Here is a 20,720-nt window from a genome sequence, read left to right on the forward strand (position 1 = left end):
GCCCCTTGCGCGCGCCAGCCAGGCGGCCATGACGCCATGACGTCGTGCTCATTATTCATGACGCTTCCCGGGCTCCGACGGGTCACGTGGGCCACTTTTCGCGCGAAACTCGGTGGCTGCGGCAGGAGCAGAGGCGCGCGGCGCGGCGATGGCGGTGAGCGGGCGGGTCGCCGCGGGCCCCGCGGGGCTGGCACGGCTGCCCGGGCCGGGCGGGGCGCGGGCGCGCGGGCAGAGCCGGCGGGGGAGCCCGCGAGCGGGAGCGCGGGGCGCGCGCGCGTCCGGCCCTCCGGCCTTGCCCCAGCTCCTGCCCTGCCTCCTGGCGTCCGGGGGTGGGGTCCGGGCGGGGGTCCGGGCGGGGGTTGGGAACCTGCTTCTCGGGGACTCCCCTCCTGCAGGGTGTAGGACGCAAGGGGGTCCCGCAGCTGTGCCCCTCCCCCGCACCAGCCTGGGCGCGGGGCTCCGGTCCTTTCCTCCTTTCGCACATGCCTACTGGGTGCCGGCAGTACGCCCAGCCCTGGGCGGACACCGAACAAACTAGGTCCGCTGATCTTCCCGCACTTGCGTTGTACTGGTTTACTCTCCAACCCCTCTGTTAGTCCGCATGCTGCATCGCTGGTATGTTTTGGTCGCACTTGTAGCCCGTGACTTGTCGCGGTGCCTGGCGCATTGTGGGTGCCCAAATGGGTGAGAGAAATTAGACCAGACCCGGGCAAATAAACAAATGGCATAGCCTCAGTGGCTTCTCCCAGAGGTGATATTGGAGCTGGGTCCTGGATATTGAGACGCCAGATGCCTTGAGAGCCCCGGGGAGAGCGTGCCAGGCAGGGGAAATTGCAAGCACCAAGGTCTGGAGGCTGGCAGGGGTTTGGTGTGTTTGAGGATGGGGTCACCTGGCTGGAGATGAGATCCGAGGGGAGGGTCATCCCTAATGACAAAAGGGAAGCCTTGCCAGCCCCGCCTCGCCTGTTATTGACATTGGCTGCTTCTCTTACAGGAATCATCCGAGTCCTTCAGTGTGGCCTCCAGCCCAGCCCGGCGTCGGCGAAATGCTGACCCTCTCACCTCCAGCCCTGGCCGGAGTTCCCGGCGCACAGATGCCCTGACCTCCAGCCCGGGCCGTGACCTTCCTCCCTTTGAGGATGAGTCCGAGGGGCTGCTAGGTACAGAGGGGCCCCTGGAGGAAGAGGAAGAGGATGGAGAGGATCTTATCGGAGATGGCATGGAGAGGTATTAGAGGTCTTGGACTCAATAGATCGTTTTTATTTGCAGAGAGCTGGTTGTGTGCCCGGAGATTGGCCCTGGGTGCTGGGCAAGCAGGTGAATGAGATAAGCTCCTTTCTTGTCGCTGGGCGCAGCTTGATCCCAGAGGCTAGCGAGAGACAAGACAGGTTCATGGAGCCTCAGCATCGGTCCATTTAACTTGTTTCTGACTTAGCCTAAGGCCTGGGTAAGCCCCAATTCCCAGAGATCAGCACCCTGGAGAAATCAGAAGGGCCACAATAGGAGGTGCCAACTTTGAAAGACAGGATGTGGGCAACCAGGTATCTTTGCAACTTATCAAAGAAGCAGGGCGTAGGTGGGCCAGACCAAATGAGACCGAGATACATTCTAACAAACCTTTTTTGGGCCTACTCTGTGCCATGTCCCAAGTTAAATACTTTTCACATTTAGTATCTCCTTTAACCCTCTTAAGAATAAACCTGTTTACAAGGTTCTTGAGGCTTACTATTAAGAGAGAGCAAAGGGAAGCAGAAGGGACTCAGGTGATAGGGCTTCCGCTTACCCAGGTTTGATCCCTGGGACCTCCTGGTGAAGAAGAGAAAGTGTGCCAGCACTGCGAACAGTGCCCACGTGGCGAGCCAAGTGCCCACATAGTGAGCTAGTGCCCGTGCAAGTGAGTCATGTAGCAAGATGATGACACAGCAAAAGAGAGACAAAGGGGGGAGTCGAGGTGAAGCGCAGCAGAGACCAGGACCTGAGGTGGCACAGCTGACAGGGAACCTCTCTCTACATCAGAGGTCCCCAGGAGTGAATCCCAGTGAATCCTAGAGGAGTAAAATGAGAAAACAAGAGAAATAGATACAGACGATCACACAGCAAATGGACACAGATAGCAGAAACAGCAGGGTGTGGGAAGGGGAGGGGAAGGAAAAAAATTTTTGAAAAAAGACAGTAGAGTAAGCACTGCAAGTGATCAAGCTTAGATTTTGACTCCTTCCATAGCCTGTGTCCACTGCGGGGAATTGGTAGATATTTTAGTCACAGGACGGTGTGACTACCCAGGAACCTTGCGTAAATTCTCCTTTTGTGCCTTTCTTCACCCTCACTCCGGTTCCCAAACCTAGTGTGTATGAGAATACTGTGTAGGCCATGACACAAACTGGATGGTACCCTTTGCTGTGGGAGGGATTTCCACGGGCATCCTGGCCGTAGGGGGTTTTTGCTTTAAGCACTCCCAGTAGAACCTAATGCGCATGTGTATGTGGTGCTGGCCAGCTAGAGGGAGGAATGAGGAACCTCTGGAGAAATCAATCCTGGACTCAGGGTCTGGGGGCATCCTGGTTCTGGAGTTGTGGAGTTGCTTGAGCATGATGCCCCTCGCCCAACTTTTCTGTCCTGATCCTTCTCTTGGCTTCTTTTTCAGTGGTTCATGGAGAATAAGAGGCCTTAGTAGGGAGCCTCTGGATAGGAGAATCAGTGGGCTAGCTGGGAGAAGTAGATTTTGTGTGTGTGTGTGTGTTGTAAGATTCACCCTCCTGAGTGTTCAGTTCAGTGCTGAGTTGTGCACCCACCATTAGCCCAATCCAGTGTTAGAACATTTCTGTCATTCCAATAAGATCCTTTGTGCCTTTTGACAGTAATCCCCCACGCCCACCCCAGGCAACCACTAATCTACTTTCTGTCCCCATTGGGACATTTCACATAAAGGGAATCATACAATATGTGGTCTTCCGTAACTGGCTTCTTTCATTTAGTGTAATTTTCAAGGTTCATCCATGTTGTAGCATGGATCAGTATTTCCTTTCTTTTTATTGCTGAATAATAGTCTGTTTTATGGATAATAACACATTTTGTTTATCCATTTGATGAGTTGACGGCCATTTGGGTTGTTTCCATTTTCTTGCCTGTTAATGAATGAATAACAGTGCTGTGGATGTTTGTTTGCGAGTCTTTGGGTGGACGCATGTTTTCATTCTTGGCTATATACCTAGGAATGGAATTCCTGGATCTATGGTAATCCTGTTTAATCTTCTGAGGATCTACCGGAATGTTTTCCAAAGCAGTTGCACCTTTTTGCATTCCTTTAAAGCATTGTCTGAGGGTTCCATTCTCTGCATCCTCATCAACATTTGTGATTACCTTTTTGATTCTAGCCAGCCTACTGGGTATGAGGAGGTTATCTCATCACACTTTGGATTTGTATTTCTGTAATGACTGATGATGTGAAACATCCTTTCATTTGCTTAATGGCCATTTGTATGCCTTTGGAGAAATAGCCATTCTGATCCTTTGCCCATTTTTTAATTAAGTTGACTTTTTGTTACTGAGTTGTTTTGTTACGTATTCTGGATACTAGTCCTTTTTTAGATAAATGGTTTGAAATATTTTCTTTCCAGTCTGTGGCTTGTCTTCATTTTCTCATGGTGTCATTTGAAGTACAGAAATTTTGAATTTTGATGAAGTCCAATTTATCACAAAATTTTTAACAGATCAGTTTGTCTGGGGGCACTTCCTGTCATTTAAAACCCCTGAAAGGTCAGATAGGCAACTTACCCCGAAGGACATTTAAGAATTCTGAACCTTGTCAGCCCAGAAGTTTGCCTGGTTCTGGGTTCCATTTCCACCATCAGTATGGGGTGGTTTGTTCTCAGAGAGGAGTTTGATAGAATTTATTGCCACAAGTAGTACCTATTTACCAATGACCACTTACCTGAAAGAAGGGAGAATTCTAGAGTATTGTGTACCAGGAGGCTGCATGGTCTCAGCAAAAGACCATGTGGTTTGCTGGCTGACCACTGGCAGAAATCTTAGCACCTTCTCAAGCCTCAGTTTCCCACATCTTTCGGATAGTGTGATATTGTCCACCTCCCAGAATTGTTGGAAGGAAAACAACAGTTGTTCTCAGTGGGTTCCTTGTGAAGGCATTATTTCCCTTCAGATACCCAAAAGATGATGATGTGGAAAATGAGTACCTGAAGGTCTTGGCTCAGAGGGTGGAGACAGTGGGTTCAGAGAGGCTGATTGCTGCCGATGAATAGACGACCTTCCTGGATGTCAAGTTGTTTCATGGTGGCATTGCCAGAGGTGTGCAGGGAAACTCCTGCCCCGTGATGGGAGTGGAGCTTAGCTCTCTGCAGGTTTCTCTGGTGGTGTGATGCTTTCCCCGTTTCGTTTTTTCTGTAAGTCAGGTTGGAAGCTGCCCAGTTTCGGCCCTTTGCCTTCTGCCTGGCCTGGTGATCCCGAGCCTTCTGGAGTCCTGGAGGGAGTTGTTTTGGCACTAGCCATATCCGCTTTGGCTCTCCCGCAGGGATTACCGGCCCATCCGAGAGCTGGACGTCTATGAGGCCGAGGGCCTGGCTCCGGATGACGAGGACGTCGAGGAGCTGACTGCCAGTCAGAGGGAGGCGGCAGAGCGGGCCATGCGGCAGCGTGACCGGGAGGCTGGCCGCGGCCTAGGCCGCATGCGCCGCGGGCTCCTGTACGGTAGGTCCCTGGGGAGGGGCCTGGGGCCGGCTTCCCGGGCTCAGGGAATGTGGTTGGGAGGTGCAGCCTCCGCGCCGGGAGGGAGCTCAAGGAAGGCTGAAGGAGGAGTTGGGAAGGACTCCGCGCTCTGGTTTCCTTCGCCTCCCCAGACAGCGACGAGGAGGATGAGGAGCGCCCTACCCGGAAGCGCCGCCAGGTGGAGCGGGCCACGGAGGATGGCGAGGAGGACGAGGAGATGATCGAGAGCATCGAGAACCTGGAGGACCTGAAAGGCCACTCTGTGCGCGAGTGGGTGAGCATGGCCGGCCCCCGGCTGGAGATCCACCACCGATTCAAGAACTTCCTGCGCACCCACGTGGACAGCCACGGCCACAACGTCTTCAAGGAGCGCATCAGCGACATGTGCAAAGGTGCCACCTGCCTGCAGGATCCCTTTGCAGGGGGACAGCCCTTTTGGCCTTGGAACAGCTCATTTCCTGGAGAAGTGAAGTGCAGAGAATAGTACTTGTCTTGACAAGAGCTAGGCAGGAGCTCAGAGGTCAAGCCCAAGCCTCCTGTCCTTCAGATAAGTCCAAAAAGGGTCACAGGTCCACCCTTGGACTCGCTGTCGGCTGTCTGGAAACCACATCCAGCCCATAGAAGTGCTTTTTCTTCCTTTCTTTGATTTGCTCTTTTCTTTTTTTTCTTTTCTTTTCCAGTCAGTTTTATTGAAACATGCATAGACCATGCAGTCCACCTGCAGTGTACAGTGAGGGGATTTTGGTATAATCACAGAGTTGTGCATTCATCACTATAGTCAATATCAGAGCGTTTCCATCATTCCAAAAAATAAACCCCTTTCCCTTAACAGTCGCCTCCCAATTCCTCTGTCCTTTTTTGACATCTTAGTAAGGGGCAGATTTTGTATAAAAATTGGGATGGCGGCTTTCATTCAGAAGTCACAATGCTGCACTCACAATTTTACATTGACAGTGATGAGCGTTGGGAGGAGTCCCGTGGGTCGTGGTCTGTGCACTTCCCTCCACTCTTTTTTTTTTTTTTTAAGATTTATTCTATTTATTTCTCTCCCCTTCCTCCCCCCCTCCCCCAGTTGTCTGTTCTCTGTGTCCATTTGCTGTGTGTCCTAGTTGGGTTTTTTTTGTCCGCTTCTATTGTCAGCGGCACTGGGAATCTGTGTCTCTTTTTATTGTGTCATCTTGCTGTGTCAGCTCTCCGTGTGTGCGGCGCCGTTCTTAGGCAGGCTGCACTTTCTTTCGCGCTGGGCGGCTCTCCTCACGGGGTGCACTCCCTGTGCGTGGGGCTCCCCTACGCGGGGGACACCCCTGCGTGGCAGGGCACTCCTTGCGCTCATCAGTACTGCGCATGGGCCAGCTCCACACGGGTCAAGGAGGCCCGGGGTTTGAACCGCGGACCTCCCATGTGGTAGATGGACGCCCTGACCACTGGGCCAAGTCCACTTCCCCCCTCCATTCTCTTTTGTCTTGTATTTGATGCACTTCGCTCATGCACTTCCTTCCTGGCCCTGGGAGGCGGTTTGAGTTTGCAGCCCCTGCTGCAGTAGGCATTCTGTCCGTTACTTCGTTTCATCCCCTCCCCCCTTGGTAAGCTGTGTGACATACCCATTTCATAGAGTGGGAAACTGAGACTCAGGATATGTCCCAAAGTCAGAACGTGGCAGGCTGGGAAGTGCGAGCTGGGCGTTCCTGCTCGGAGTCAAGGCTTTGGTGGTGGCCTCCGCCTTTGCGGAGACATTGCTGTGAAATGGAAATTGCTCCTCTGGCCCTGGTCCCAGGACTGATGCCAGGTCTCTCCTGCCACGCCATCCCCCTGCAGAGAACCGCGAGAGTCTGGTGGTGAACTACGAGGACCTGGCCGCCCGGGAGCACGTCCTGGCCTACTTCCTGCCGGAGGCGCCGGCCGAGCTGCTGCAGATCTTTGACGAGGCCGCCCTGGAAGTCGTGCTGGCCATGTACCCCAAGTACGACCGCATCGCCAGCCACATCCACGTCCGCATCTCCCACCTGCCGCTGGTGGAGGAACTGCGCTCGCTGAGGTGAGCTGAGGGCCGGGACCAAGAGGCCCAGGCGGGCCGAGGAAGGCCCTGGCGGTGGTGCGGTCAGCGTGGTTCTGGAGCGCTTTGGCAGAAGGGGGCAGGGGCTGGGTGGGGGGGGAGATTGAGGGGATGGATCTGGTTGGTCCGGCTTCCTAGGTTGGGAGTGCTGCGCCCACTTTCTAGAATGCCCTCGCGAGTAGCCCTGACCTTGCAGGAGGACGTGGGTCAAGGCCTCCGTCGGCCCCTTCCTCCACAGACAGCTGCACCTGAACCAGCTGATCCGCACCAGCGGGGTGGTGACCAGCTGCACGGGCGTCCTGCCCCAGCTCAGCATGGTCAAGTACAACTGCAACAAGTGCAGCTTCGTCCTGGGCCCCTTCTGTCAGTCTCAGAACCAGGAGGTGAAGCCCGGCTCCTGCCCCGAGTGCCAGTCGGTGGGCCCCTTCGAAGTCAACATGGAGGAGGTGAGAGCCCGCGCCCCCTGCTCGTGGCTGTCCTCCCTGTCTTGGGATCCCGGGTCGGCAGGGCCCTTTGGACGGTAAGCGCAGGTGGTCTCATGAAGCAAAGGATGGAGCTGGTGAGGCCCACGTCCATCTGGCCAGCGTGTTTAGTGTGGCCCATGCAGTGTTTTCAGGAACTGGAGCCAGTATCTGAAAGCCAGCAAGACCTGGCACAAACGGCCCTGCTCCTTGCCTGGACACCCTGTGGCCAGGCATGTGCTTGGCGTGTGGCCACAGCACCACCACCCGGGGCACGCCGGCAGTCCATCCAGCCCTCTTCTCTAGACTTGATTCCTGGGGCCTTTTGTTAGGATTAGACTCCCCTTAGGTGACACTTCTGCATCGTAGTCAAGAGACCGTGCCTAAAGCCTCTGCCTTAAGACACAGCCCTGAGAACTTTGGGCTTACGTATCCTCCTTTGTAAACTGGGGGTGATGTAATGCTGGGATAGTCGCTGCCTGGCTGCCTTGGATACTGACTGCTAACATCTCACAACTCTACGTTTCTGAGGGTGACCTTAGCAGCAGCCACTGTATCAGGAAGCTTCTGGGAGGTCAGACTGGCATCCCTCTGCCAGTGACTGATAGAAAAGTCCAAGGCCACTCTGCCTCCTGGTGGGTCAGCCTCAAGGCTGGACATCATCTGAGCCCGTTCCTGCCCAGCATTTCTCCTTGCTCTCTCCCACTTCCCTTACTCCTTTATGGGTTTCACCTTCAGCTTTTTTACACAGGGGACCCAGTTTTAAGCTCCACTTCTAGGGAGCCTGAGAAATTAAAATAGAGGATTATTATTATCATAGCTGAGATTTCTTTAATAGAGGGCTATTACTATTATAGCTAAGATTTCTTTAATATTTTCCATGTACTAGGCAATGGGTAATATATGTTTCAGCCTTAATTACTCTTGTCAGGCAGGTACTATTGTTGACTCTTTTTTTTTTAATTTCTTTTTTTTTGTTTGTTGTTTTTTTTGTCAACTTCATTTTGCAGATGAAGAAACTGATGTTTCGAGTAGTAATTGAGGGAGGTTACCTGGCTAGAAATTGGCTAGTGGCCTTTGACCCAGAGCGTATGCTTTAAACTGCAGTATCACATCATCTCTTTTTTTTTTTTTTTTTTTTGAAGGTTTTTAAAGTAACATTTATTTTTTTTCAAACTTTTAATTGTGCAATATAGAAAACTGAAAAGCACAAGAAGCAAAGAACACAAAAGTCATCCAGAATCACAAGCAGACGATAAAAGAAATAATGGACATTCAAATGCATGGCACGGTGCTGGCCCATAACACTTGAACAGTAGGACCTGGTGCTCATTGTAGCTTGCTCTTTTATATGTATTTCTTGATTTCATCCTCCCTGCAAGGTTGTAGTTACAGTATTATCCCTGTTCTGCAGAGAAAACAGTGACAAAGTCACTTGTCCCAGGGTGACATGTTTAAGAGACAGAGCTGAGATCTGCTCTTGGCCTGGCTCCTGTTCCCACACTCCTAATTGCTCAGCTCTGCTGTTTGTAATAGGTGCTTTTCAATACCTGTTGACCGTCTAGTATAGGAAAGCATGCCAGAGGGATGGTGACAGCAGTGGGGACCGCCCGCTGGCTTGCTGTGTCATAGCCGTGTTTAGTTCTCCACGTGTGCCAGTGAATGGAAACAGTACCGCCTACCCCCCTCCTCGGGGCTGTGGTCGCGATCAGGTGACACGATCAGGGTCAGTGCTTTGAAAGTTCAGAGGTGGCTGCCCAGACCGGACTGTCTTTGCTCCCCAGAAAAGGACCCCTGTAACTGTCCACCTCGTCCCTTGCAGACCATCTATCAGAACTACCAGCGCATCCGGATTCAGGAGAGCCCAGGCAAAGTGGCAGCCGGCCGCCTGCCCCGCTCCAAGGACGCCATTCTCCTTGCCGATCTGGTGGACAGCTGCAAGCCAGGGGATGAGATAGTAAGTGGCCATGAGCAGGCCGGGAAGGAGCCAGGCTTTCCAGGAAGTCGGCGAGCGTGGCTGTGGCGAGGGGGCTTGGATTGCTGGTACTGGGGAGTTTGGGAATTTGCTCAGTTCTTAATTGACTGGGGCAAAGAACTTTTCCTCCTAAGCCGAGTGGCTAAGTGGAGTATTGGGTTTCAGAGTAGTTTTTCTTCTCTTTTACTCAGTTATGTGTGTTGGTGTCTCTAATATGGAGACCTTGGGCTGGAAATTGAGTGAAGCAAGCCTGGCGGTGGGGACCAGCGCCCATTTCTGACCCTTGGTAGTTCTTCTGAGCCAGTTCTTTTCCCTCTCCCAGGAGTTGACCGGCATCTACCACAACAACTACGACGGCTCCCTCAACACCGCCAATGGCTTCCCCGTCTTTGCCACTGTCATCTTGGCCAACCATGTGGCCAAGAAGGATGATAAGGTTGCTGTGGGGGAACTGACCGATGAGGATGTGAAGATGATCATCAGCCTCTCCAAGGATCAGCAGATTGGGGAGAAGGCAAGTGGGAGCTCGGGCTGGGGCTGCCTGGCTGCTGTGAGGCGGCGGCGAGGGACGCTCTCTGGGTGTTGTGGGCACGTGCACGTGTTCTCCAGGCGGCCTCTGGCACCTCAGGCTCAGTCCCCGGTCTTGGACGCTCGGCTTCCTTCTTTTACTTGCCCAGCGTGCCGCTCAGTCAGTCGCCTTGCTGGGGATGGCCATGTGTTATAGGAAGAAGAGCCTGAACTTCAGCGTCAGGGATGGCAGCTCCAGCTCCAGCTCTGCCGCTTGCTAGCTAGGTGATTCAAAGCTTGGATGATCTCTCTCTCGCTGACGCTGTGGAACAGGGACAAGAGGGCCTGCTTAGGACAGGGCTGTTAGGATTAAATAAGAGAAGAGTGCTCTTCTCTTGTCACTCAGGTGATGCTGTGAAGTACAGGCTTGAAACTGATATGAAGGCGGAACGTTAGGGACAGCTCGCGGCTGATAGGGTCTCCCTTGTAGTAAACTGCTACCAACAGGAATTGCTAGTAGAAAGGTTGCCTTAAAAGAGGCATTTTGTTTTCAGTTTATTATTTGATAACATGGACATTTTAGGATGGGGAGATGAGGATTTATGTTGCAGATATATTAAGTTTCTCCTTGTAAAATCCTCTACCATTTCTGTGACTTAGGCTCCAGCCCCCAGGTTGCTCATTGTTACTTTCAAGCTCACTGTTCTCTTCCTCCCTCCTTCCCTCTCTCCTCCCTCCTCCTCTCCTTCCCCTGCTTCCTTCTCTTTCCCCCTTCTTCCCAAAATCTTAACTTCCTGTTCAGTTTCTATGCAGAGCAGTTCAGCTCTGGCTTTTCCCCTGCTCTTCTGCTCTGGTAGAACCAGGCTGTCAGAGCAGCACACCTGGAATGTCCCGGTTGGCTTGTTCAACAAATTGGATCATTTCCTTTTGTGGTATGTAAATTCCCAAGCAGGGACCAAGTCTGACTTGTTCACCTCTATCCCCAGAGCCTGGCCAGAGGAGGCTCTCAGTAGATACTTGAGTGAAGAAAGATTGAATGAGGATAAAGCTGCATCCAGGCTGTGGACAAGCTGGTTCTGCCTGTCCCTCAAATCCCCCTTCCCTCGAAGCCGTGGCGCCTCTCCATCCCTCATTCCTTTTTAGCACAGCTGGTTGGTTCCTAACTCATGTCTGTGTTGCAGCTTAATATTCCCACCTGTTCCGAGCCTCTTCTGTTCCTGTCTCTACCCCTTGAGGAATCTTTTCAGAGCAGGCAGAGTAGGTTTGTGTCTCAGATGTGTGTGTTGTGTGCACTGTGAGAAGCTGCTGCTTAATTAGACAATAGCTCCAGCAGAAATTAAGCATCTGGTGCTGGCCAGCTCAACAAAGGTTGGTTTTACATTTGGGATTTGTCTGGGTTCTTGCCGCAGAAAATAAATTTTGAGCCTGCTCGTTCTCCTCCCTCCCTCATGCCTAAATCATTCCTCCCATTGTTGAGATAAATGAGAAAATTTATGTACAGTGTCTACAAGTCTCAGATACAGTAGCTGAATGATCATAGAGATGTGGGATTTTTTGGTTTTAATTTTGCATTACTGTTTATTTAGAAAAGCTCCAGAAATGCTTGGGAGATGCTAGTGCCAGTTCATCCCCAGCTCTCCGTTTGAGGATTGAGCTGGGCTGTTTCCCAATCTGCCAAGGTCTGGGGTTCCCACTGGAGAGGCAGTTGTTCCCAGCCTCGGGAGGACGAGAACTTCAGCTCAGCCTACACACATGCCCTGACTTCTAGGGCCGAGTTCTGGGGTATGTGGGGGTGGGGTCCAAAACGATGCTTGCCTTCATGAAACTCTTATTTTATTGTGATTCCCAACAATAAGAAAACAAAGAAACAAGGTAATTTCATGCAGTTTTAAGTGCTGTGAAAGCAGTCGCACGGAAAGAAAACTGTGACCAAAGATCCTTTGCTTCCCATTACCACCCTCAGAGGAGAATTGAGAATCTCGTGGAAGTGTTTGGACCGGCTATTTAAAAGGCTCCTCGTCCCATGGCAGGGCGTGACAGCAGGGCATGGTGGGATTTCAGCGTTTGTGGCGCGGGTGCTCTTGGGCAGGAGATCTTCCGTTTCCTGAGATCGGGGCTCAAGGGGAAGCTGCCTCCCCTCTTGGATCTCAAGTCGCTTGGCCTTAAGGACGGAGCTTCCCATCCCCACTGGCTCGCCCTCCCTCCTCGCAGGTCTTTGCCAGCATCGCTCCTTCCATTTACGGGCATGAGGACATCAAGAGGGGCCTGGCCCTGGCTCTGTTTGGAGGGGAGCCCAAAAACCCAGGTGAGCTGGGGCGGGCGCCACCCACCCACCCTCTGCAGTGCCTTTCCTGGGTTGAACTTCAGGGAGCCAGCGTCTGGGGGGTGGGCGAGACAGGGCTGTGTTTAAATTGCGGGCACCTGGGGAGAATGGCAGGACGGGCCCTGGGTCACCACGGGGGAGAATTGTCGCAGTCGGGATGGTGGGCGTCCTGGGTGCTGTGGTGCCAGCATTGATTTCAAGCTCCACAACTGTCTCATTCTGTGATTTGAGCACATTCTTTTTGGCTTCTCTTTTCTTTTACTTTTTGTCTTTTTTTTTTTTTTTAATTTTTTATCTGGTTGCATCATCATCTGTTTGGTGCGTCACTTCACCACGTGCGCCACGCAGGGGCCTGCACCTCTCCGCACAGGTCTGGAACACCTTTTTTCTTTTTTCACCAGGTGGTCCTGGGGATCAAACCCAGGTCCTCCATATGGTAAACGCTTGAGCCATAGCCACTTCCCTTTTTGTCCTTTGAAATACTCTAATTTGACTATAAAAACAATTTGTGGATTTTTATATTTCTATTACATCCTGTATAAAATATTTTGAAGGCTAAAATTTATGTTTATTTATAAGGCTAACATCACCACCAACCGTCATTTCCAACCCCATTCTGCCTCCCGGTTTGGTAATACCTCTTTGGTCGTGCATACTTCCAGACTTGTGTATGGGTGTTTACATCTACCTACACACATATTTCTACAGAAATACTGTTTTCATGACATCCATACCCATATTTATATTCTAAAATTTTCCCTGTACATGTGTGTAAGTGGTGTCATGTACATAATATTTTCCCCCTTTTCCCATTCATGTGCATATCTTCGACATTTTTACGTAATAGTGCATACAGAACAATTTCATTCTTTTATATTATGTGTAAAATTCCACATAGCATAGTTTCTTTAGCTCTCTTTCCATTTGGAGAACATACACAGTATTTCCTGTTTTCGAGATGTGCAGTGAACATTTGCTTCCTTTATGCCTGTGCAGGCACTTTCTCGGGGGTGTGCTCACTCAGAAGTGGAATGGCGGGTTACAGGGTATTGTGTCCCTTCTAGACAGAATCCCTTTGGTTTTCCTAATAACAGGTTGAGAAATGGGTGGCGATCATTGGGCTAACCTCTTCTATCCCTCGCCTCCTTTCCTTTCCCATTCCCTGACCTTCCACCTGCCGCCTCCAGGTGGTAAGCACAAGGTGAGGGGGGATATCAACGTCCTCTTGTGTGGAGACCCTGGCACGGCTAAGTCTCAGTTCCTCAAGTATGTCGAGAAGGTGTCTAGCCGAGCCATCTTCACCACCGGCCAGGGAGCGTCTGCTGTCGGCCTCACGGCGTACGTGCAGCGGCATCCCGTCAGCAGGGAGTGGACCTTAGAGGCCGGAGCCCTGGTGCTGGCTGACCGAGGAGTCTGTCTGATTGATGAATTTGACAAGGTGGGTCTCTGGGCCACCGGGTCAGTGGGATTCAGGGCACGGGGCCTAGTGTCCTCGGTGGGGGAAAGCGTCTGGTCATTGAGAGCACTGGGACCCAAGACGACGGGAGAGGCAAGAATTGAACTGAGATGGGCCTTGGGCTCTCTTGCAGATGAATGACCAGGACAGAACCAGCATCCACGAGGCCATGGAGCAGCAGAGCATCTCCATCTCCAAGGCCGGGATCGTCACCTCCCTGCAGGCTCGCTGCACCGTCATTGCTGCGGCCAACCCCATAGGTAGCCTGGGCACTCCAGAGGCCCAGGGGCCTGCCGCCTGTCCTGGGCGGGGAGAAGAGCCAGGCATCCCACCTCTGAATCAGGAGCTCACAGGAGCCTCCCACTCCAGTCACCAGGGGTGGAGGCCTCCTAGATGCAAACCTAAGGGAGGAGCTGGTCAAAAGAGAGCGTCCCTCTCCTCTACGCTTCTTTACAGAGGGAGAAAAGGTGGAAGTAGGACTGGCGACAGCTTGTTTTTTTGCTGAGCCATGATCTCTGAATGTGGCTGTTTTTCTTGGGAGACGTGGGAGGAGGATTGCAGTGCCTCATCTAAGCTGGGATGGAGTTGCTTGTTGTTCTTAGCCAGGAAGTGATTTAGGGAGTCCAGGCACTGTCACACCCCTTATTCTTGGTTTTCCCTCCCCGAGAAGCCATCCAGCTTTCTGCTTAAATGCTACTTCAGGCAATTGCTGGTGGAGAAAGCCTTTTTCTCTCTCTTATCTAGAATATTTAAGGAGTAGTAGGTGTAGAGTATCCATTATGTCTCTTTTCCTCTTCAAATTCCTTTACCCCTTCTGTCCTTTGAAGCTACTTGGGGTTGGAAAGAACTCCCTGAAGTTAAGAAGAGTCTGTGGCAGGGAGCTCTGGCGAGCTCTGATGGAGAGATACCTTTGTATTACAGGAGGGCGCTACGACCCCTCACTAACCTTCTCAGAAAACGTGGACCTCACAGAGCCCATCATTTCCCGCTTCGACATCCTGTGTGTGGTGAGGGACACAGTGGATCCGGTGCAGGTATGCAGCTCCCGTGTCCCCAGGGTGACGTGAGGGCGTTCTGAGGCCTTTTGGGAGGCTTGGAACTGTGTTGCCTTTCAGGACTCATCGGCTCGGGACAGGGAGGCAGGACCAGACTGGTGTGTCTGGGTTTTTGTCTTGTTCCCTTGGTCCCCTCATCCCTGAAGTCATCCTGGATTGCTCTCTCTTTCACCAGCACCCCTCCCCAGTGCCCCCTCAATCAATCTGCCGTAGAGCCCTGTTGGTGATACTTCCAAGTTACTTCCTGAGTCTAACCACCCTACTTCTCTGCCACAGCCCAAGCCCATGCTCTGTGTTTTACCTGAAGTGCTCAAGTCATCTGGTGCTGGCCCTCCTGGCTTCCACACTTGTTCCCACTTAGGTCCATCTTTTGAAAGCCTGACTCGGGTCTTGCCACTCCTTCTAAACAGCTTGCTAGCAGCTCTCCACTGATCCTTGCCTCATCTGTTGCTCCGACTTCATCTCTAACCACTCTTCTTGGTCCCTTCTCTTGACCTACACTGCCCTTCTTTCTTGCCCTTCAAAGTGCCAAGCCTTGGCATTTTAAACTTGCTATTTCCACTTCTGAAGTGCTCGTCTCCTCATGTCATGTGACTGTCTCCTCTTCTTCCCAGCTTAGATGGCTCCTTCAGAGAGAGACTCCCCATCTTCACTAGTGTAATCCCCTCAGACCCGCTGTCCCCTTGCCCTATATTTCTTATCACCTGTTATTTCTGTGCAGTAATTATTTGAAAACTGTCTTTGTCTTCTCCCCTCACAGAGGAAGCAGGCTCCGGGAGGGCTTGCCACGTTTCCCGGTCTCCCTGGTACCCAACACTGTGCCTGGCAGATCTGGGTGGTCGCCCGACCTTGTCCTCCTGCCATCTACAGCCTTCCATTTCTTCCAGCTCACTAGCCGGCCCCACCCAGGGCAAAGACACTAACCCTTACCACACGCCCTCCTGCTGTCTCCTAGGATGAGATGCTGGCGCGCTTCGTGGTGGGCAGCCACGTCAGGCACCACCCCAGCAGCAAGGAGGAGGAGCAGCGGGTCGGCGGCGGAGCCCCGGAGCCCGCCATGCCCAACACGTACGGCGTGGAGCCTCTGCCTCAGGAGGTCCTGAGGAAATACATCATCTACGCAAAGGAGAAGGTCCACCCAAAGCTCAACCAGATGGATCAGGACAAGGTGGCGAAGATGTATAGCGACCTGCGGAAAGAATCCATGGTGAGAGCCCCGTGGATCGAGCCTGGCAGGCGTGGGGGAAGGGAGGTGGGCAGGGCTGAGATGGATAGAGAAAAGCATAGGAGAAGCTTTCTCCATCTGTGCAGTTGGGGGTTGTTAGTTGGTCAGTTAATGCAAAAAGTGTTAGAGCATGTGATACTTAGGTACGTCATTTTGTTTTAGGTGAAGTGTAAGTGTACGTTTGTTTCTGTTGGTACAGGGCCAAGGTGTCTTTTGTTGTTGTTTTGGTTGTTTTTTGTTTTTTTTTTTTTAATCCCCTTGCGGCTCTTTTTTTTTTGGTGTGCTGTCTGCTCTCTCTGTCCATTTGCTGTACATTCTTCTGTGTCTGTATTCATTTTATTTCCCCTTCCTGCTTGCAGCTTGCTTGCTGTCTGTGCTCTGTGTCCATTTGCTGCGGGCTCTTCTGTGTTCTCGCTTGTCTCCCTTTTTGTTGCGTCACCTTGCTGAGTTGGCTCTCCGCGGCATCTGCGGGCCGGGTGGTGCTCCGCAGCGTGTGGGCGAGCTTGCCTTCACAGGGCGGCCCTGGGACACAAACCAAGGGCCTCCCATATGGTAGATGGGAGCTCATCTGATTGAGCCATAGCTGCTTCCCGCAAGGTGTTTTGGTTATGCACCATATCAACTTTGCCTAAATTTCACCCACATACATGATCTGAGATCTGGTTTGGATTCTTCTGGAGTGGAATGAGAATTTAGAGGCAACTTGTAAGCAGTTGGATTGCAATTCTTGTAGATATGTACGTCTCACCTATACCTAATCCAACAGCAGCTTTTTTTTTAACCTTTTAACTTTATCTTTTCAAAGCATTCAGTTAGTTTTCACAGAAGGAAAAACTTTGCTCACACTGCATTTGGTTATGCAATACTTGGCTACAGGACAGTAACAAGTACAGCTGGCAGCAGGTGCCAGCAGCTCTGCTCTGAGGCACATGTATAAGTTAGTGGTGGGAGCAGAATGTGCAGGCATGACGGTGACCAGCCAGGCACGTTCAGCATCGCGCTTCAGAGAAGGAATGGGAGGGCGAGTTCATCTGTTAGGCCAGTGAGCTCGCCAGGTCAGTTGAGAACTCCCCTCGGGTTGCAGGTGAGTCTTCCTGCTTCTGGCCGCTGAGCACTGCTGCCTCGTTTCCCTGCTTCTCTCTCCTCCACGAGGGTGGCCTGACGGTGTCCTCCTCTGCAGGCGACAGGCAGCATCCCCATCACGGTCCGGCACATCGAGTCCATGATCCGCATGGCAGAGGCCCACGCGCGCATCCACTTGCGGGACTACGTGATCGAGGACGACGTCAACATGGCCATCCGCGTGATGCTGGAGAGCTTCATCGACACGCAGAAGTTCAGCGTCATGCGCAGCATGCGGAAGGTGGGCGTGCGCCGAGGCGCGGCCTGAACCCCACGCTCTGCTGCTTCCTGTGGGCCGCACCGCCCTGCGCTGGCAGCTCTGAGCAGGTGGTGGAGGAAAGCGTGGCGAAAGCGGAGCTGGTGGTCTCTTAGTGGCTTCCAGCGTCCTGGTGAAGGGAGGGGTGTCGTTGACTTTGCTTTTCTCTTGCAGACTTTCTCCCGCTATCTTTCCTTCCGGCGTGATAACAACGAGCTGTTGCTCTTCATCCTGAAGCAGTTAGTGGCAGAGCAGGTGACTTACCAGCGCAACCGCTTTGGGGCCCAGCAGGACACAATCGAAGTGCCCGAGAAGGACTTGGTGGACAAGGTATGGACCTGGAGTGGGGGTGCCGTCCAGGCTTGCGGCCTCGGCATTGTCAGGGCCAGCTTGGGGGCTCGAGCACAGTGGTAGTAAAAAGTCCTTGCTCGTCCGTGAAGCCCCTTTGGGACCTTGGTGCTTAGAGGATGCTGTGCACGTTCCAGGTATTTTTAATCTTGGCGACCACCGAATAAGGTAGTTCCTGTTATCATCTTCCCATTTTACAGAGGAGGGAACAGGCACATAGTCACCGGGTAACCTGCCCATGCTGCGCAGTGACGGGCAGATCTAAGGTTTGGACCTGTTTCATCTCGCTCCAGACCCCTAGCCCACCACTTGGTGCCTGGTTTCCCCCCAGTGAAACAAGGTGGTATTTCTTAGGCTGCCTCTGGGGAGCGCAGTGTTTGAAAGTTCATCGAAAACTGCAGAGCTCTCCAGAAATACTGAGGCTCATTGTTCCCATCACTGTCGACTCATTTGATACTTGGTCGTTTTAGGCTCGTCAGATCAACATCCACAACCTCTCAGCTTTTTATGACAGTGAACTCTTCAGGATGAACAAGTTCAGCCATGACCTGAAACGGAAAATGATCCTTCAGCAGTTCTGAGGCCCAGGGCGTCCAGAGTAACTAGCTCTGTGTTCCTGATTTGGCAAGTCAGAAGCGAGTGTTCAGTTTCCTCTGTGCTTTATAGACTGAGCAGCGTCGCTGATGGACTTGGAAGTAGGGGAGGGCAGGGCTTTGCCTTTGGATCACCCCACAGCACCCTTGGGCTAGGCTAGGACTTGGATTGATAATATTTATATCTTGGGCTCCGTTTTTTGCTTCTCACCTTCTTGGGTGGGCACACTTGACCAGAATTTTTCAGCTGCTCAACAGCCTGATCACCTACAAGTAGTTTGTCTCTCTGTTCTTTGTGTTGAGGATGCTTCTGACAAGAGGTGTGAAATAACTTGAGCATCTGAGAATATTAGGAAAGCCGGTGCCCTCGTAGCATGAGCAGTGCATCCAGGCACCTTCTGCCGCCTGTGGCTCAGAGCAGGTTAAAGGTATTCATAGGCCTTTTCTGAACGCTGTCCTGTAGGCTTCTCTCAGCTCCTGTGGAGAGAGAAAACGTAGGCTGTGGGCAGAGAAGACCTCAGCCCTGCCGGCAGTGTGTTTGCTCTGAAATGACACGGCTTGGTGTCCCCCAGAGTTGGCGGGATTAGAGGAGTTGTCAGGCAGTGAGGATTATTGGATCGCCACGACTGCCAGTCACCATATTGTCTTAATCTGTTTTCTCCCACCTAACCATTTCCTTTTATTTGTTTGTACATGGAATTGCTTCTGTAGTTTTCATTTTTAATAAAAATTAAATAAAGTCTAACCACTGGTGTCTGCGGGTCTCAATTTTGTGTTAATATCTTAACCCCCAGACTTCTTAGCACTTGCTCTGAAGGCCCTTTCCCTCTTCGCTTTTGATTTTTCTGCAGGAGGTAGGTAGGTAGAAGAGCTTGGTTTGTTTGGGGATGTGGAGGACGCTGTTTGCAGTCACTGCTTAAATGATACCTCACTGGGCTCCATGGAAGTCAGACCGGGCTTGGACATTGGGAAGAGCTTTTGAGGTCACCTCGCCCAGCCTCCGTGGAGGAGGACTGCTGGACACTGTGTGCTGACATCAAGCCTCTGCCCGGAAATCCCAGCCTGCCTTAGGAGTTCCTGGACACCTAAAATTCTCAGCAAAAGTATTTTTCATATTTAGCTGAGAGGTTTCCTTGCAGCTTCTCTCTTGTGGGTCAAGTTTTCCCTTCATATGAAAGCTCCACGAAATTTGGTAATAACCTAGTATGTTTGACTCCCTCATTAAGTTCCCTCCACAGGTATTTCTTTTTTTCTTTTTAAAGATTTATTTTTTTAACTTTTATTTCTCTCCCCTTCCTCACCTCCCCCTGCCCCGCCCCCCAGTTGTCTGTTCTCTATCCATTTGCTGTGTGTTCTGTGCTGGCTTGTATCGTCAGTGGCATCCGGAATCTGTCTCTTTGTTGTGTCATCTTGTTGTGTCAGCTCTCCGTGTGTGTGGCGCCATTCCTGGGCAGGCTGCACTTTTTTCACGCTGGGCGGCTCTCCTTACAGGGCGCACTCCCTGCGCGTGGGGCTCCCCTACATGGGGTACACCTCTATGTGGCACAGCACTCCCTGTGCGCATCGGTACTGCGCATGGGCCAGCTCCACGTGGGTCAGGAGGCTCGGGGTTTGAACCTTGGACCTCCATGTGGTAGACAAACACCCTATCTGTTGGGTCAAATTCGCTTCCCCAAAGATATTTCTTGAGAGTATAGTAAGTGCCAGGCCTACATGTATGTGTTTCAGGGTAGACTTTAAATCGGTGAAAGAAGAGAAAACTCTGCAAGCCATGCCATGAAGAAAAGGAAAGAACTAGGAGGGAAGCTGTCCAATACCATGAAACCAAATTGGGGATGGAGGGTGGGAATTGCCTGAGTGAAGTCTTACCTAAGGAGGTTAAGTTTTTAAAGGTCACCTGAGGAATGAGAAGGAACTAACCACGAGGAAAGACTGGCTGAAACAGTGAAGCACAGAGTGGCAAAAGTTGAGGTCAGAGAGGCAGGAGTGTTTGACCTTTCATGTGCTTGTAGTAGAAAGCCATTGAGGGTTGTGAGCAGGGGAGTGTTGGGACTTTAGTATAGGAAGCGAGGTGGCTACTGTAGATTGTGAGGGAAAAGGGAAAGCTGTGGCAAGAGTCCACCCATGAGTGGTCCAGGGTGATGTCAGTGGAGAGGGAGAAAAGGACATGATTTAGATACATTTTGCAGGTGAACTAGACAAGATAATGACTGAGATGTAGAGATGAGGAAAAAGAAGAAACCATGTGATCAAAAATAGGTGGAGAACCCAGATTAGAGAAGTGGGTTTACAGAACAAACATGCATAAAATACAGGGTGCCCATATACCATCCTTTTAACACCTTGGGCTGGTGTGGCACGTTTGTCACAACTGATGAAAGCACATTTTTTAACTATTAACTATAGTCCATGGCTTAACTTAGGGTTCACTGTATAGAGCAGTTCCATGGATTTTTTAAAAAACTTGTATTCTATTACCATATATACAACCTACATTCAGTATCTATTTCAGTGCTGTTAATTGCATTCACAGTGTTGGGCTACTATCGCCACCGTCTATCACCAAAGCATCTCCATTGTTAGAAATAGGAACTCTGAATGCTTTAAGCCTCAATTTCCCATTC

The 20,720-nt window shown here is 51.6% G+C and overlaps 1 protein-coding gene across 1 annotated transcript; it reads left to right on the top strand.

The window, feature by feature from the left end:
• Positions 1-18,841, top strand: MCM2 (minichromosome maintenance complex component 2). The gene is made up of 16 exons (XM_004461180.3): positions 1-154; positions 995-1,227; positions 4,529-4,704; positions 4,854-5,114; positions 6,538-6,757; positions 7,014-7,221; positions 9,059-9,193; positions 9,534-9,725; positions 11,930-12,023; positions 13,229-13,479; positions 13,631-13,757; positions 14,419-14,531; positions 15,508-15,759; positions 16,958-17,140; positions 17,330-17,485; positions 17,974-18,841. Exons 1-16 carry the CDS (start codon positions 149-151, stop codon positions 18,082-18,084), a joined length of 2,718 nt encoding a protein of 905 aa, XP_004461237.2. The 5' UTR covers positions 1-148; the 3' UTR covers positions 18,085-18,841.
• The last annotated feature ends 1,879 nt before the right edge of the window (positions 18,842-20,720 follow it).

The sequence above is a fragment of the Dasypus novemcinctus genome, chromosome 26 (genome assembly GCF_030445035.2).
Source record: "Dasypus novemcinctus isolate mDasNov1 chromosome 26, mDasNov1.1.hap2, whole genome shotgun sequence".
Lineage (NCBI taxonomy): Eukaryota > Metazoa > Chordata > Mammalia > Cingulata > Dasypodidae > Dasypus > Dasypus novemcinctus.